Source organism: Panthera uncia, chromosome B4 (assembly GCF_023721935.1).
Source record: "Panthera uncia isolate 11264 chromosome B4, Puncia_PCG_1.0, whole genome shotgun sequence".
NCBI lineage: Eukaryota > Metazoa > Chordata > Mammalia > Carnivora > Felidae > Panthera > Panthera uncia.
This window is the reverse complement of record NC_064809.1, coordinates 61864626-61879334: the sequence shown is the minus strand read 5'-3', so window position 1 is coordinate 61879334 and position 14709 is coordinate 61864626. Positions and strand designations below refer to the sequence as shown.

At 36.7% G+C, this 14709-nt stretch overlaps 1 protein-coding gene across 10 annotated transcripts in view; it reads left to right on the top strand.

Annotated features, from left to right (window-relative positions):
- CAPRIN2 (caprin family member 2) overlaps window positions 1-14709 on the top strand; it is a 45209-nt gene that overhangs the window by 11322 nt on the left and 19178 nt on the right. For 8 of the 10 annotated variants that reach the window (XM_049625233.1, XM_049625230.1, XM_049625231.1 and 5 more), the window contains exons 4-9: window positions 1502-1588; window positions 5674-5912; window positions 7661-7743; window positions 10408-10575; window positions 11599-11642; window positions 12546-13220. In XM_049625233.1, coding sequence (XP_049481190.1) covers window positions 1502-1588; window positions 5674-5912; window positions 7661-7743; window positions 10408-10575; window positions 11599-11642; window positions 12546-13220 — 1296 coding nt within the window. Of the gene's footprint in view, window positions 1-1501; window positions 1589-5673; window positions 5913-7660; window positions 7744-10407; window positions 10576-11598; window positions 11643-12545; window positions 13221-14709 lie in introns of those variants that run through there. The other 2 variants (XM_049625235.1, XM_049625236.1) reach the window with 2 other exon arrangements.

Here is a 14709-nt window from a genome sequence, read left to right as displayed (position 1 = left end):
GCATGTAAGTCTTTATGTGGATATATGTTTTCATTTCTTTTGGGTAGGTACTAGAAGTGGGATACTATATTACTTTAAATATGGAGACTTTAAAATACTGTATATCTTTATGTGGTTAGACAAGTTTCCCACCTTGGTTTGTTTCATATTAGCCCTTTGTTTTTCCAAACAGATTAAAGTCCCATTAAAAAAAAGTCTATGCCTTTCCTAATTACCAACTTTGTTGATCTGTGAAATCTTAAAAAAAAAAATGCCCCTTGAATTTCCAATATTTTGGGGGTGTCTGGGTGGCTCAGTCAGTTCAGGTCTTGATCTCAGGGTCATGAGTTCAAGCCCTGTGTTGGGTTCCATGCCTGGCGTGGAACCTACTTAAAAAAATTTACAATATGGGGGCTCCTGGGTGGCTTAGTCTGTTTAGTGTCTGACTTTGGCTCAGGTCATGATCTTGCTGCTCATGGGTTTCAGTCCCACATCGGGCTCTGTGCTGCCAGCTCAGAGCCTGGAGCCTGCTTCAGATTCTGTGTCTCCCTCTCTCTCTGCTCCTTCTCCACTCATGCTCGCTCTTTCTCTCTCTCTCAAAAATAAATAAACATTAAACATTTTACAATATTTTTGTTATAATACCTAATTTTGTCTGTTATAGGTAATTGTTTACAAGTCTTTTCTACCATAGTATAAATTTCTTGAAGTTGCTTATTTGTGATCCTCATTCTGCTACTTGTGTACTATATTTGAGTAGTGAATGAATATTGACAGAGGAATACTATTGGCTCATTGCTCTTGAAAACCACAGGCTCTAGGGGTGCCTGGGTGGCTCAGTCGGTAAAACGTCCGACTTTTGGTCATGATCTTGCAGTCTGTGAGTTCGAGCCCTACATTGGGGCTCTGTGCTGACAGCTCAGAGTCTGGAGCCTGCTTCGGATTCTGTGTCTGCCTCTCCCCCACTCATGTTCTGTGTGTGTGTCTCTCTCTCTCAAAAGTAAAATAAAACATTAAAAAGATTTTTTAAAAACCACAAGTCTGGGGCGCGTGGGTGGCTTAGTCAGTTAAGTGTCCAACTTTGACTCAGGTCATGATCTCATGGTTCATGTGTTCAAGCCCCACATCAGGCTCTGTGCTGACAGCTCAGAGCCTGGAGCCTGCTTCTGATTCTGTTTCTCTCTCTCTCTCTGACCCTTCCCTGCTCACGCTCTGTCTCTCTCTCTCTGTCTCTCACAAATAAGCATTAAAAAAAGAAAAAAAACACAGGTCTCTCTGATCTTATACTGTACACTTCATAGTTAGGAACTCAAGTCTGTTGTTATGGCTCAGATTTCTAGCATAAAAATTGAATCTTAAAATTTATATAACTTCTATTAAATGCTCTCTCTTCCTACATTTTTTGAGTATGGCTAGTCCATAAAGTCTTAAGTCTTTTCTACTCTTTTTATAGGAACACTTATTTTGACATATTTATATTTAGAAGTTAACAGAATTGATGTTTTCTTATCCTATTTGGTAGGAAGCGGTGGAGAAATATGAAGAAGTTTTACATAACTTAGAATTTGCCAAGGAACTTCAGAAAACCTTTTCTGGACTGAGCCAAGATGTGAGTACGTTTTCTTTGCTATTCCTGAAACCACTTTAGCCACGGATCTGGAAGAAAATATTAGCGTTCATTAATGGTGTTCAGTTATTACCATCCATGTCATTCCTGCTGATATTTTATTGGGGGTGAGGGGGTTGACAATAGCTATTGAAGAACTAGTGTTTTCAGATTTCTGGAGTCTCAAGAGAGCACAAATGGTATCCGAATATGAGACACTGTGAATAAAGTATTAGTTGTCCAATGGGTATTCACTGTGGAGTTTTAGAAATCATTGAGAAGGGGAATAAAAACTATTTTGATGGACACAGTTTACAAAAGATTTTTTAGAATATAGGCTTGTAAATTTGTATAACACAGGCTTGTAAGTTTAGCATTATTTAACGTATAAAGAAACAGAATTGGTAGACTCTTTTTCTTGAGACCATGGCAGTTATTACCAGGAAGATTTGTGATTCATGGTAAATAGAGTTAAGTCTGGTTTCACAGCTTGTTAGGGTCTCTATGTTGGCAGTCCAAACTTCTGTCTCTGACAGATTTAGTCAGTAATTAATATGAAGCCTTAAGCATTCACTAATGAAGTATTCTTCCCTGTTTTAGAATTGTATTAGAATGCCCTTTAAAGATCATCTTTTAACAATTAAGAAATATTTTTGTAAATTCATTTCTGGGATGGGGAGTATGCTTCATAAAATGGTCTCTTTCACTTTTTGGGTATCTTCTTGTATAGTGAACTAAAATTCTCTTCTCCATTCCTCTGGCATCAAAAAACCTCCAAAAACAAACAAACCCAACACATCATTTCTAGGCTGAGGACATCTATCATCTTTTTATAATATCATTGCTTTCTCTGGATGTTTGACTTACTTAACTCTTAAAAGGTAGTGTGTAAATCTGAAATAGCCTAGTATAGAGCCATTATCTTCTGTTTTCTAGAAAATTCTGTTAATGCAACTCTAAGATGACATGAGCTCTTTTTGTCAACCATAGTATATTTTAACTCATGTTTACTCATTTATCACTTAATTTTAGTGCTTTCTGTGAATTTCACAGTTGTTAAATATTTCTAGGCTATTTTAGATACTTTTAAATTGATTTTTTTCCTTATGATTAATCACTCCCCCATTTGTTAAATTTATTTAGTTTTGACCCACTTTACTATAAAAAGATATTTCATATCTTCTTTCTGGTTGGATGTTTGGAAGTATACTTCTATAATACTTAAAATTTTCTATTAACTTTTTTTACTCAAAATTATTTGATAATTTTAGTTTTTCATTCAGGTGTTTATTTTTTCAAAGTATGTTTTGTTTCTTTTATCCTTCTTTTTATATTTAAATCTTTTTTTAAACACCTTCCAAGTGCCAGGTACTTCTGTAAGTCAACTTGATTTTTACAGCAATCCAGGAAATAGATGTATATAAGCCCCATTTTACAGATAAGGAATCCAATGCTCAGAACAAAAGGAACTTCTTCAAAATCATATAGTCAGTAAGTGGTAGAGTGAGGGTAGGACCCTAACTACTCTTTATCTCTAAAAATTGTGTTCTTTATACAAGTATATAGTATCTATCTATTTACATGCTTTTCCACTGCTGTTGTCTAGAGGTAGTTACCAATCCACCAAATTTTGTTGCTATCCATGAGGTTATTTTTTCTAATTTGTACTGTGGATTTACTTTCACTTTAGGTGAGATATTAAGGTACTTTGGAACATGCCTTAATGAATAAAGACCCCAAAGGTGCTTGCCAAATACCTTCCAGCCTAGTAATTTTTTGAGTTTCCTTTTATTAAAGCCTTTCTTTTGTCAAACCTCTTTTAATGAGAGTCAGTTTTATAGTGTGTAACATTTTCTTTACTTACAAACTAAAGTTGGAAGCCTCTCTGTTCATCTCAATTACATCTCTCTTTGTCTTCATGACATAAGCTCTTTCCCTTGGTGGGGATTTATTATTCTAAGACAGGGATCAAAAATAAATTTTATTATTCAGTGTGATTTGTTGATAGTGGTTGACTTCATATCTTCTGCCACCCCCGCTTTTTTTTTTTTTTTTTTTGAGAGAGAAAGTGGGTGCAAGTGAGCGATGTGCAGAGAGAGAGAGGGAGAGAGAGAGAAGTGGGCCTGGAGCTCACCCAACATGAACTGTGAGATTATGACCTGAGGTGAAGTCAGAAGCTCAACTGACAGAGCCACCCAGGTGCCTGTATCTTCTGCTTCTTTACAAACCAGTCCTCAACTGGTAGAAGAGAGGAAAATGTAACCTGACTTCTTAGTTTCTATATAAATAAGGAGAAATAGGGTGTTGTCAGTAGTTTTCTGATTATGATCTAGGAGACAGTGTACTTTCTTACTTGATACGTGATAGTCATCTGTCAGGCTTTATTTTGGGCATTAGTGATATATTGGTAAACAACAGAGATCTAGTCATCACAAAGCTGAAACCTATGGGGATGCAGGTAAATAAAAAGATAGCCTTTTAATGTAATAGGTACTTTGATAGGGGGAGTTCAGGGTGTCTTAAGCCCATAAAAACACTTAATCCATCCTTGGGAATGGCTAAAGACAGATCTGCGTTAATCCTGGGATATAAGTTTGTCAGTTGCCTTTCTCTGTACCATCATGAAACCGTCCAAGAGAATCCCACTGTTTTGGAGAGCTAGAATTGCCACCTCTATTCTCCATCGTCCTCAAACAGAAACTGAGGATAATGTAGTTTTGGTAAATGTTATTGGTGTAAGTCCATATTGAGATCTTGGTAAAAGCTTTTCTGAGCCTTTGCTGTCCTGAAAGTATCCTTGCCCTTGTAAACTCCAGCCAGTCCATTTCTCATTCTTGAAATTTTACCTTCACCTATGATCTCTTGTCCCTGATAGTGGCACAAGTTAAATTCATTAAGTGATCTTCATACCTCCTAGAAAGGAATTAATAATGCCTTAATGAATCTTTTCCAGAGATTCCCCCCTTCTTAATCTATTAGGATTTATGAACATGTCTTTTGTAGAGTCCTAAATATGATGGTGTATCAAAGTACTTTAACTTGCATATAGGAAAAAACTTTTAGATTTTTGTTTTATTCTCTTAATCTTCATACTTGGAAAATGTCCAGTATGATGGAAACATTACAATCAGAAAAGCAACTATGGGGAGAAAAGACCTTTTAGGTTTCTTACTGGAAATAGATGGTACTTTTTATTGATTGGTATTTTATAAATGGGAAGCCACTTCTGGGACCCATGTGTTATGTCAGACTTTAAGGTATTATAGTTCTGAGCTTTAGAGTAGATTCAGTTTGCTCAATCTACATACACATTTATTTGAGGGGAAATTTATGTTCTGCTAACTATATGTTTTGTCAGCTAAATATTGAAAAATACAACTCCATCCAGACTGACAAACTATTGTGAAAATATCTTAGTTTTACTTAAAAAAACAAAAACAAAACTATTTGCTGTGTATGTATTTTAGCATTACATTGGTAAGACGTTTTATTTCTGTTTGGTTTTCAATTCCTTATGCTTTAGCCAGTATTCTTTGGTTGAAAATTGACCTTTTTAGTTTAAATACTCTTCCCCTGCAACAAGAATTTAAAAAGCAAAAACAAAAACTTCAAAACTAAACTGGAGCATTTTCTTAAAATCTTTGGCTTAAAAAGGCTTATATACATAAATATGGAAAAGTTAAATTTGGGGATTAATATGTGCATCAGTGATAGGTACTTATTGCTTATCATAGTGATATCAGAGGTACTAGATATAGCTTGGTGTTGGGAGTCAGATATTTTGACTTTCTTAGCTTTGGTTACCTGAGACATACTAGTTTATTACTCAGTCCCTTCCTCAACTGAAAAAGAAAAGGGGATAAATGAACCTGTCAATTTCACAGTCAGTGTTATATATGTATATATGTGTGTGCATATATATATATACATATATATATATATACATACATACATATATATACATATATATATAAAATAAGATTCATCATCTAATCTCAGCTCTTTGGCATTAGATTTTTGTGCACTATGAATTGCTAATATGAGATGGTAGAAAGTTGCCAGTTTTAATTAGAATTTTTTTTTAACAGCTACTTAAAGCGCAGAAGAAGGCCCAGAGAAGGGAACACATGCTAAAGCTCGAGGCTGAGAAGAAAAAGCTTCGTACTATACTTCAAGTTCAGTATGTATTACAGAACTTGACACAGGAACACGTACAGAAGGATTTCAAAGGGGGCTTGAATGGTGCAGTGTATTTGCCTTTAAAAGAACTTGACTACCTCATTAAATTTTCAAAACTGACCTGCCCTGAAAGAAATGAAAGTCTGAGGTAAGCCGAAGAAAATATTTTCCTAAAAGAGAACACATAACATTTTAGCCTAGTTTTTTAGTTTTATATATTTTATAGTATTTATACATACACACACATGTACACACACATGTATATAATAATTAAGAAAACATTATTGTGATTCACAATGGGAAACATTGGCCAGACCAGACTGTGATAGGGTTGATAGGCTATCTAGAAGGGAAGTCAATTTGAATGATCTCATTAATGTGCTTTTTTTATTGTAACATTGATTTTAAAAATGATGTCTCATCAAGTTTTGCCCCTATACAAGTATTAATTATGTATATGCTTAAAGGTTTTTTTGTAATTGTCTCAGGCTATTGTATTACCTGAGAGTCTTTGCCTTCTTACTACTGCTGTACTTAAGTGGAGGTTAATAAAATTTAACTTGGCCAGTATCATTAAACTTTCAAAGTGAGATAGGGACGCCTGGGTGGCTCAGTTGGTTAAGCGTCCGACTTCAGCTCAGGTCACGATCTCGCAGTCCATGAGTTCGAGCCCCGCGTCAGGCTCTGGGCTGATGGCTCAGAGCCTGGAGCCTGCTTCCGATTCTGTGTCTCCCTCTCTCTCTCTCTCTGCCCCTCCCCTGTTCATGCTCTGTCTCTCTCTGTCTCAAAAATAAATAAAAAACATTAAAAAAAAATTAAAACAAACTTTCTTTTTTTTTTTTTTTTTAAATTTTTTTCAACGTTTTTTTTATTTATTTTTGGGACAGAGAGAGACAGAGCATGAATGGGGGAGGGGCAGAGAGAGAGGGAGACACAGAATCGGAAACAGGCTCCAGGCTCCGAGCCATCAGCCCAGAGCCTGACGCGGGGCTCGAACTCACGGACCGTGAGATCGTGACCTGGCTGAAGTCGGACGCTTAACCGACTGCGCCACCCAGGCGCCCCTAAAACAAACTTTCAAAGTGAGAATTATTTGGTGGTCTTCTTATACTGTGAATAAATACTGAGAAGCAAATCTGATAATTTCAAATACAAACCCAGCAACTTGAGGTTACCTAGTTTTTCCCAGTTATCCGTTTGCTGTTTTTGCTTTGATGGGGGAAATCATCTAATGAGCAGATCTCTGTGCTTCTGCTTTGTTAGATATGGGTCCTTCCAATGTTGTGTCTTTGGCCATGCTAAAGCAGAGTCAGATTTCAACAATTACTGGAAATCAGCCCTATATCAGGAAAAAAATCTAATAAAACTCTCAATTATCTCTATAGTCATATGTATTTTTTTTTAATTCCCATTCTGATAGTGTAGTCCATCATCATCACCTATGTGGTTGTTTCCTTCTCTTCACTTTGGTGAATTTAGGGAGTGTAGCTTACTTTAATATGTGTAAGTGAAACATAATTTGAAAAATAAGCTGCTCTCTTTAAAGTCAAATGCAGCTCTTAATATTGCCATTCCACTGTTCTTCCTTCTAGGACATACACTTGATAATTAATGACACTGCATTGACAGCCTCAAACTCTTTTTGGTCTGTTCCTTAGTGGGTCTATTTGGTACAATATTTTAGTTGTTTTTAAGAGAAAATGCTTACGTTTGATATCCATAAATAGGCATTTAGTCATCTTTTACAAAATTTTAACTTTTTGAGAGAGTAAAAAGACAAAATTAACCTTGAATGTCCTGATTGTTGACGAGTTCTACCATGTAAGTTGTACTGCTCCACATGTATATGTGTGTACCTCTAAAGCTACTTCGTTCTGCTCTGCTTTTCCTTGTCAGTGTTGAAGACCAGATGGAGCAGTCATCCTTGTACTTTTGGGACCTTTTGGAAGGTAGTGAAAAAGCAGTGGTAGGAACGACATGTGAGTTTTCTCTACTCTGGACTTATGCACTAAATACTAGACTTTATGTTTAGAAGTTTAGTATGATATTGAGGGCTGAAACTGTGTCAGTTCATTAGAACTTACATGTCTGACAATGCTATATTCATAGGGAAAAAGATCTCTGTTTAGTTTGGTTAAAAGCAGCTACTGTGGGGGCACCTGGGTGGCTTGGTCGGTTAAGCGTCCGACTTCCGCTCAGGTCATGATCTCGCGGTCTGTGAGTTCGAGCCCCACGTCGGGCTCTGTGCTGACAGCTCAGAGCCTGGAGCCTGTTTCAGATTTTGTGTCTCCCTCTCTCTCTGCCCCTCCCCTGTTCATGCTCTGTCTCTGTCTCAAAAATAAATAAACGTTAAAAATTAAAAAAAAAAAAAAAAAAAGCAGCTACTGTATAATCATACTCACTAAATGGAACCTAGGGAGAGTTTTTAAGTGGCAAGTCACTATGATTTGAGAATAAGAGCTAAAGACTAGTGCTGGCTTCAACACCGGCTTGACCATTTTGGGGTTCAGTTCTCTGCATAGCAGTACCGTACTAGTTCTATTTAAGAATCTTAAATACATACATTGTTATGTATCGGACCTGCCTAAGAAAATGGGGATGGCTTGGCTACATAGTCTTTTGAAGCATTTTTGTCTGTCAATCTGGAAATGATCTGGAGAGAAAGAGTCTTTTGGCTTCCTAAATAGACTTCAGCCAAATGACCAAGTACAAATGAACATTAAGTACATAGTTTTGTGTACTAGCTTCGGATAATGAGAACATTACAAGCTGGTAAACATTTTTGTTAGTAGTGAATGCTTCCTTTTTTGGAAATATATTTGTAGTATAATGCTTTCAAAATTTCTATGTCCTTTCAAGTTTAAATTATAGAAATTTTTTTCTTGGTTAGAATGCGAAATGATACAAATAACTTTGAGACATAGTTTGACAGTTTCTTACAAGTGAATGCTTACCAAATGACCAAGCGATTATACGGCAAGTACCCAAGAGAATTATAAACACATGTTCACATAAGTACTTGACATGAATGTTCATACCAGCTTCATTCATGATAGCCCCAAACTGAACACAACTTAGATGTACATCAACTGATAATTGATAAACAAAATATGGTATGTTCATACAATAGAATCTACTCAGGAATAAAGAAAGGATAAACTGTTGATACATGCAACAACATGGATGAATCTCAAAATAATTATGCTGAGTGAAAGAAGCCAGACCAAAAAAAGTGATACTTATTATATGATCCCATTTATATGGAATTTTAGAAAAGACATAACTAGAATGATAGCAGGTCAGTTGTTGCCAGGGAGTGGGAGGAGGGGATTGATATAAAAGGGACACGAGGGAACTTTTGATGAAAATGTTTTATATCATGGTTCTGGTGGAAGTAACATGACTATGTATCTACTAAAACTGTACACTTAAAATGACTGAACTAAAATGAATGAACTAAAATTATATCTCAAAGTTTATTAAAAAAATAATAAACAGGGCGGCTGGGTGGCTCAATTGGTTAAGCGTCTGACTTCAGCTTGCATCATGATCTCATGGTTTGTAAGTGGAGCCCGCTTCGATTTCTGTGTCTCCCTCTTTCTGCCCCTGCCCTGCTCGTGCTCTGTCTCTCTATCAAAAATAAGTGAATATTAAAAAAAAAAATACTGGGGCGCCTGGGTGGCGCAGTCGGTTAAGCGTCCGACTTCAGCCAGGTCACGATCTCGCGGTCCGTGAGTTCGAGCCCCGCGTCAGGCTCTGGGCTGATGGCTCGGAGCCTGGAGCCTGTTTCCGATTCTGTGTCTCCCTCTCTCTCTGCCCCTCCCCCATTCATGCTCTGTCTCTCTCTGTCCCAAAAATAAATAAAAAATGTTGAAAAAAAAAAAATTAAAAAAAAAAATACTAAAAACCTGTCATAGTACTCCTATGAAAGGAATAATAGACCCAAATCAAGTATGGGCACCCAAACGTAATTTGGGAATTATGTTTTTAGGGGATATTAAAAGTGAAATAGACTTTAGATCTGTTTATGGTGCAGCTACTTTAACATCATTTTAAGATTTTTCTTGTTCATCAAATGGTGATATGCTCAAATGGTGATATGCTAAGAGTCACAGCATAATTCAAGAGTAAAATCTTTATCATGGGATTTTGGAGTTTAAAAATCCTTTAGAGATCGTCCAAGATAGGGTTTTCTAATGGTTATGTTTGAGGAACTTTTACTTCTATAAAGCCTTAATTACTTGGAAGGTAGAATAATTGCTAGTTGTGATGTCTTTGGGACAGATAGGAAAAATGGCTTTTCTCTCAGTTCAGGGAACAGATGTGTGCTTTTGTAACATAGCCTTTGATTAGGGTCTCTGATTTTAGCCGTTTTTCAAATGGTGGAAATGGAGGCCCAGAGAAACTTAAGTGACTTGCTAAACTTTGGGATTCTGATCTTTAAAATTTATATTGATTCAGCATGACAGAAATATGGCTTGCACATTTGCTGTTCATGATACTGACCAGTTCTTTGAATCCCCCCAATGTGGGGTGTTGACATACTGTAACTAGGATAAAATTATATTAGGATTTCTATTCTAAATAATTTTCCGTGAACTATTAGGTTATGTGATAACTAAGTCTTAATCACTCTTTCTTAGACAAACACATGAAAGATCTGCTGTCTAAATTGCTGAACTCAGGCTATTTTGAAAGTATCCCAGTCCCAAAAAATGCTAAGGAGAAAGAAGTATCATTGGAGGAAGAAATGCTAATAAAATCAGAGAAGAAAAAACAATTATTGAAAACTGAATCTGTCAAAGAGTCAGGTTTGTTGTGATCTCGGAAATTCTTTATAGTAGTTGCATTTTTAATATTTACACAGAATGAGTGAAATCATTGTAAAAGGATTGCCTTATTTTAATTTGTTAATTTCTACACGCATGGAAATCTTTACTTGCTGCAGGATAAACTTAGGTTTAGAATAGGTCTCTAGGTTTTATTACTGTGATTTACAGAATGAATGCTAACAGAAACATAGGTTATCCTTTGTTACAAGAGAATACCCTGCTGAAATGAGGCCCTTATGGAATTTGAATGAACCTCTTTGTTAAATTGTTAGTAGGATAATTCCATTTAAAATTGTCACTTAAAATGTTTATAGTAGACTCCAATATGGTAGTAGAATGAGAATATAAATAATCTAAGGTTAACATATTTGGAAAATGTTTGCCAAAATCAGTAAATGTACTTTTCAAAATTCCACCTTTCTTAAGGGAAGAAATATTTTGAGTGAATGACAGTTTTGCTCCTGTCTGTGGAAGCTCAATTTATTAAAAAAAAGTCATCTCTATGGGGGTAGAGAAGGCAGAGTTCCAGTGGCCACTACTAGCATGATTCAAGTCATTTCTTATGTCTACTTTCTATTAGTTCTTAACACTTAGTCTAATGCTTTAGGGTTTCCATTCCCTTACTACCTTCCAACCTTAAACTGGCTCGTAGGAGACCTTTAAGGCCTGTTTCAATGACTAATTTTTACGCCATGGGACTAGAGGTATAATTTCAACTTGAAAGAAGCTGTATTTGTGTGTAAGAGGAGATAGTCTTATTTTCAATCAGTTTTTAACTGCAACTTGACTTTAGAAAAGTGTCATATAAGGAGAACTACTAGCTTTAGCTAGTCTCAGACCACGTGCTTTTGACCAACAAGCAATAGTGAGAATTACTCCTGCCATTAATATATTTCATTGTACTGTCCCTTTTTTTTAAATATGTTACTAGAATGAATTACAGTTGTAATAAGTCTAAAAATGTAGTTTAGTATTTGCTTAATACTCCTTTTATCTTTTCAGAGTCTCTTATGGAACTTGCACAGCCAGAGATACAACCACAAGAGGTAAGTTTCTGAAAGGTAATTTGCTGATTTTGGCTTTTGAGACTTTTGTATTGTGTTGCATTTAGGAGCTGAGGCTCTGGAACTAGGTTTCTTAAACTTGAATCCTAGTTTTGTAGCTTATGAGCTTAGTGACTTTGGCTACGATGTCTAGCCCAGCTGTGTCTGCTCTCCTCATGTATATAGAATAGGGATAATAGTAATGCCTGCCTTATGAGGCATCTTGTGAGGATGAAAGGAGTCAAATTCTAAATTACTTAGAATTTGAATTTGACCGGGTGCACAGTAAACTGCTCAAGCGTTAGCTACTGTTCTTGGCCCTTTAAAGATGGGTAGGATTTTGCTCTCGTTAGAACTTACTCACGTTGGTAATAAAGTGTTTGTTCTCTTTTTGAAGTGACATTGAAATTCATGGAAGCTGAAAAAAACCAAAGAGTCAAAGTCACAGTATGACTGATAGAGAAATAAAGAAAAGGCTGCTAATTCAGGAAACATAAGGCTTAAGGTTAAATAGTGTAAATGTGTGTAGTTGAACTATATCCTCTGCCTTAACATTTTAGGGAGTTGGGTAGTAGAGTGGTCTAAGGTTGGCAGAGGCAGAATAACCTTGGTCAAAGAGCCTGAGTCAAGCAAACGTGGCACGGTGATGTGCAGTTCTTAGGTGGGTCAAGTATACATTGCTACTGTTGAAGTATCAAAGGTTGTATTTCTGTTAACTGAGGGAAAAGGAATGGACAAAAACATAGGATGGTCTTTTCAAGTAGGATAAGGACAGAAATTTCCTGTTAGTATAGTGACTCAGACCAATGGACATAGGAATACTAATAGAGTTCAGTGTTCCCCTCAAGGTCTCTCAAGGTCTTTTATAAATCTTGTGACTCAAGCACGTATTTTCCTCTGGTCTAGTTTCTTAACAGACGTTACATGACAGAAGTAGATTATTCAAGCAAACAAGATGAAGAGCAATCTTGGGAAGCAGATTATGCTAGAAAACCAAATCTCCCCAAATGTTGGGATATGCTTACTGAACCCGATGGTCAGGAGAAGAAACAGGAATCCTTCAAGTCTTGGGAGCCTTCTGTTAAGCACCAGGAGGTATCAAAGCCTGCAGTTTCCTTAGAACAGAGGAAACAAGATCCAAAACTCAGGTCTACTCTGCAGGAAGAGCAGAAGAAGCAGGATGTCTCTAAACCTAAGCCAGCTCCTAGCCAGTGGAAGCAAGAAACTCCTAAATCCAAAACAGGATATACTCAAGAAGAACAGAAGAAGCAGGAGACACCAAAACCTTGGCCAGTTCAGCTGCAGAAAGAACAGGATCCGAAGAAGCAATCTCCAAAGTCTTGGACACCTTCTGTGCAGAATGAACAGGACGTCACCAAGTCATGGGCCACTCCCATGTGTGAAGACCAGGATGCAAGACAGCCAGAGACTCCAAAATCCTGGGAAAATAATGTTGAGAGTCAAAAACGCCCTTTAACACCACAATCACAGATTTCTCCAAAGTCCTGGGGGGTAGCTCCAGCAAGCCTCATACCAAATGACCAGCTCCTGCCCAGGAAGTTTAATACTGAACCCAAAGATGTGAGTTTGTTTTTATCAGTCTGCTCTGGTCAATGTAGGCATAAGTAAGGACTGGTGGTAGTCATAACTTTTTAGTCCTCTTTAAAAAGAATCTCCGAAATCTGTGTTAAATTCATGTATAAAGTATTTCACTTAACTCCTTAACATGTAATTGGTTTTCCCTTGAAATTGGAAGTAGACCTAGTCTGTGTTTTAAGCCTAAGCTGAGGTGAAATTTCCACAGTTAGAAACTATTGTTTGAATGCCAAAATTTTAATGACATGATATGACATGAAAATAGTGAATAGCTCAGACAAGACCTTAGTGTGAACACATGAGAAATGTAAATGCATGTCACAAGACGAGGGGCTTGTTTTACTGTGTTTCATTCATCATCTTCTGCCTGGCACATGGATGACCTTTTCTGACAGAAGTTACATTTTTCTGTATTCTCTTGAGTTTCTTTCACTCTTTGTAATCACTCAGGTTAGCCTGCACTCTTTGAAGAAGGTACATGGTGGTTGCAGATATTCCAGTAGTAGGTCGGGTAGGATCTGAATTAGTTCTCCATTTCTGTTTCAAAATGAGAATTTTTCTGGAAGTGGAAACTATAGGCTTTAAATATTCTGTAACTAAGTTTGGAATATGAGATTTAGTTCAAATAGAAGACCTCATTCTGTTAATGATAACCTATTTCAAGAAGATAAGAAGGCTTATAATGAATAAGCCTTGGATACACTGCTATTAAGGTTATTAAATTACAAGTTATTTACTTCTATTTAAATATGAACTTGTTACTACCTTGTTTGCTAAGAAATGTGAACTTATCTTCCTAGTGTTTTCCATCTCTGTCTAGTAGTGTTCCCTGCACTTCGTGCCATTTTAGCCAGAGGCTCTCTGATAAATCTTTGGTCCCCTAACAGTGTGAAAAACTTTTGCTTGGAGAAATCAAAGCATTGCTTTTTATAAATAAACTGCCAAAGGGGTGCCTGGGTTGCTCAGTCGGTTAAGCATCCGACTTTGGTTCAGGTCATGATCTCACGGTTTTTTAGTTCGAGCCCCGCTTCGGGCCCTGTGCTGACAGCTCAGAGCCTGGAGCCTGCTTCAGATTCTGTGTCTCCCCGTCTCTCGGCCCCTCTCATGCTCATGTGCTGTCTCTCTCTGTCTCTCAATAATAAATAAACATTAAAAAAAATAAAACCAAAATCTGCCACTGCTTCAGTTTTGCTTTATGGGAAGAGAACTTCAGAGTTACTTGTCTCCCTTTGCTCACCTTTTTCCCCTCTTTTCTTCAAGTGCTAATATCAATTTCAGCTTCTTCCTGACCCTATAGAAGATTGATAGCCTTATTTCATTAACCAGATATCACACAACAGTAATTGTAATATGACAACTATTTTGAGAAACTTACTTAAAAAACCCAATTTAATATTTCAGTAAAGCTGTTTTAAGAAATTTAAAATTCCATTAAGTATAGTAGTACTGAGCCTTTACCTTACCAGAATATTAT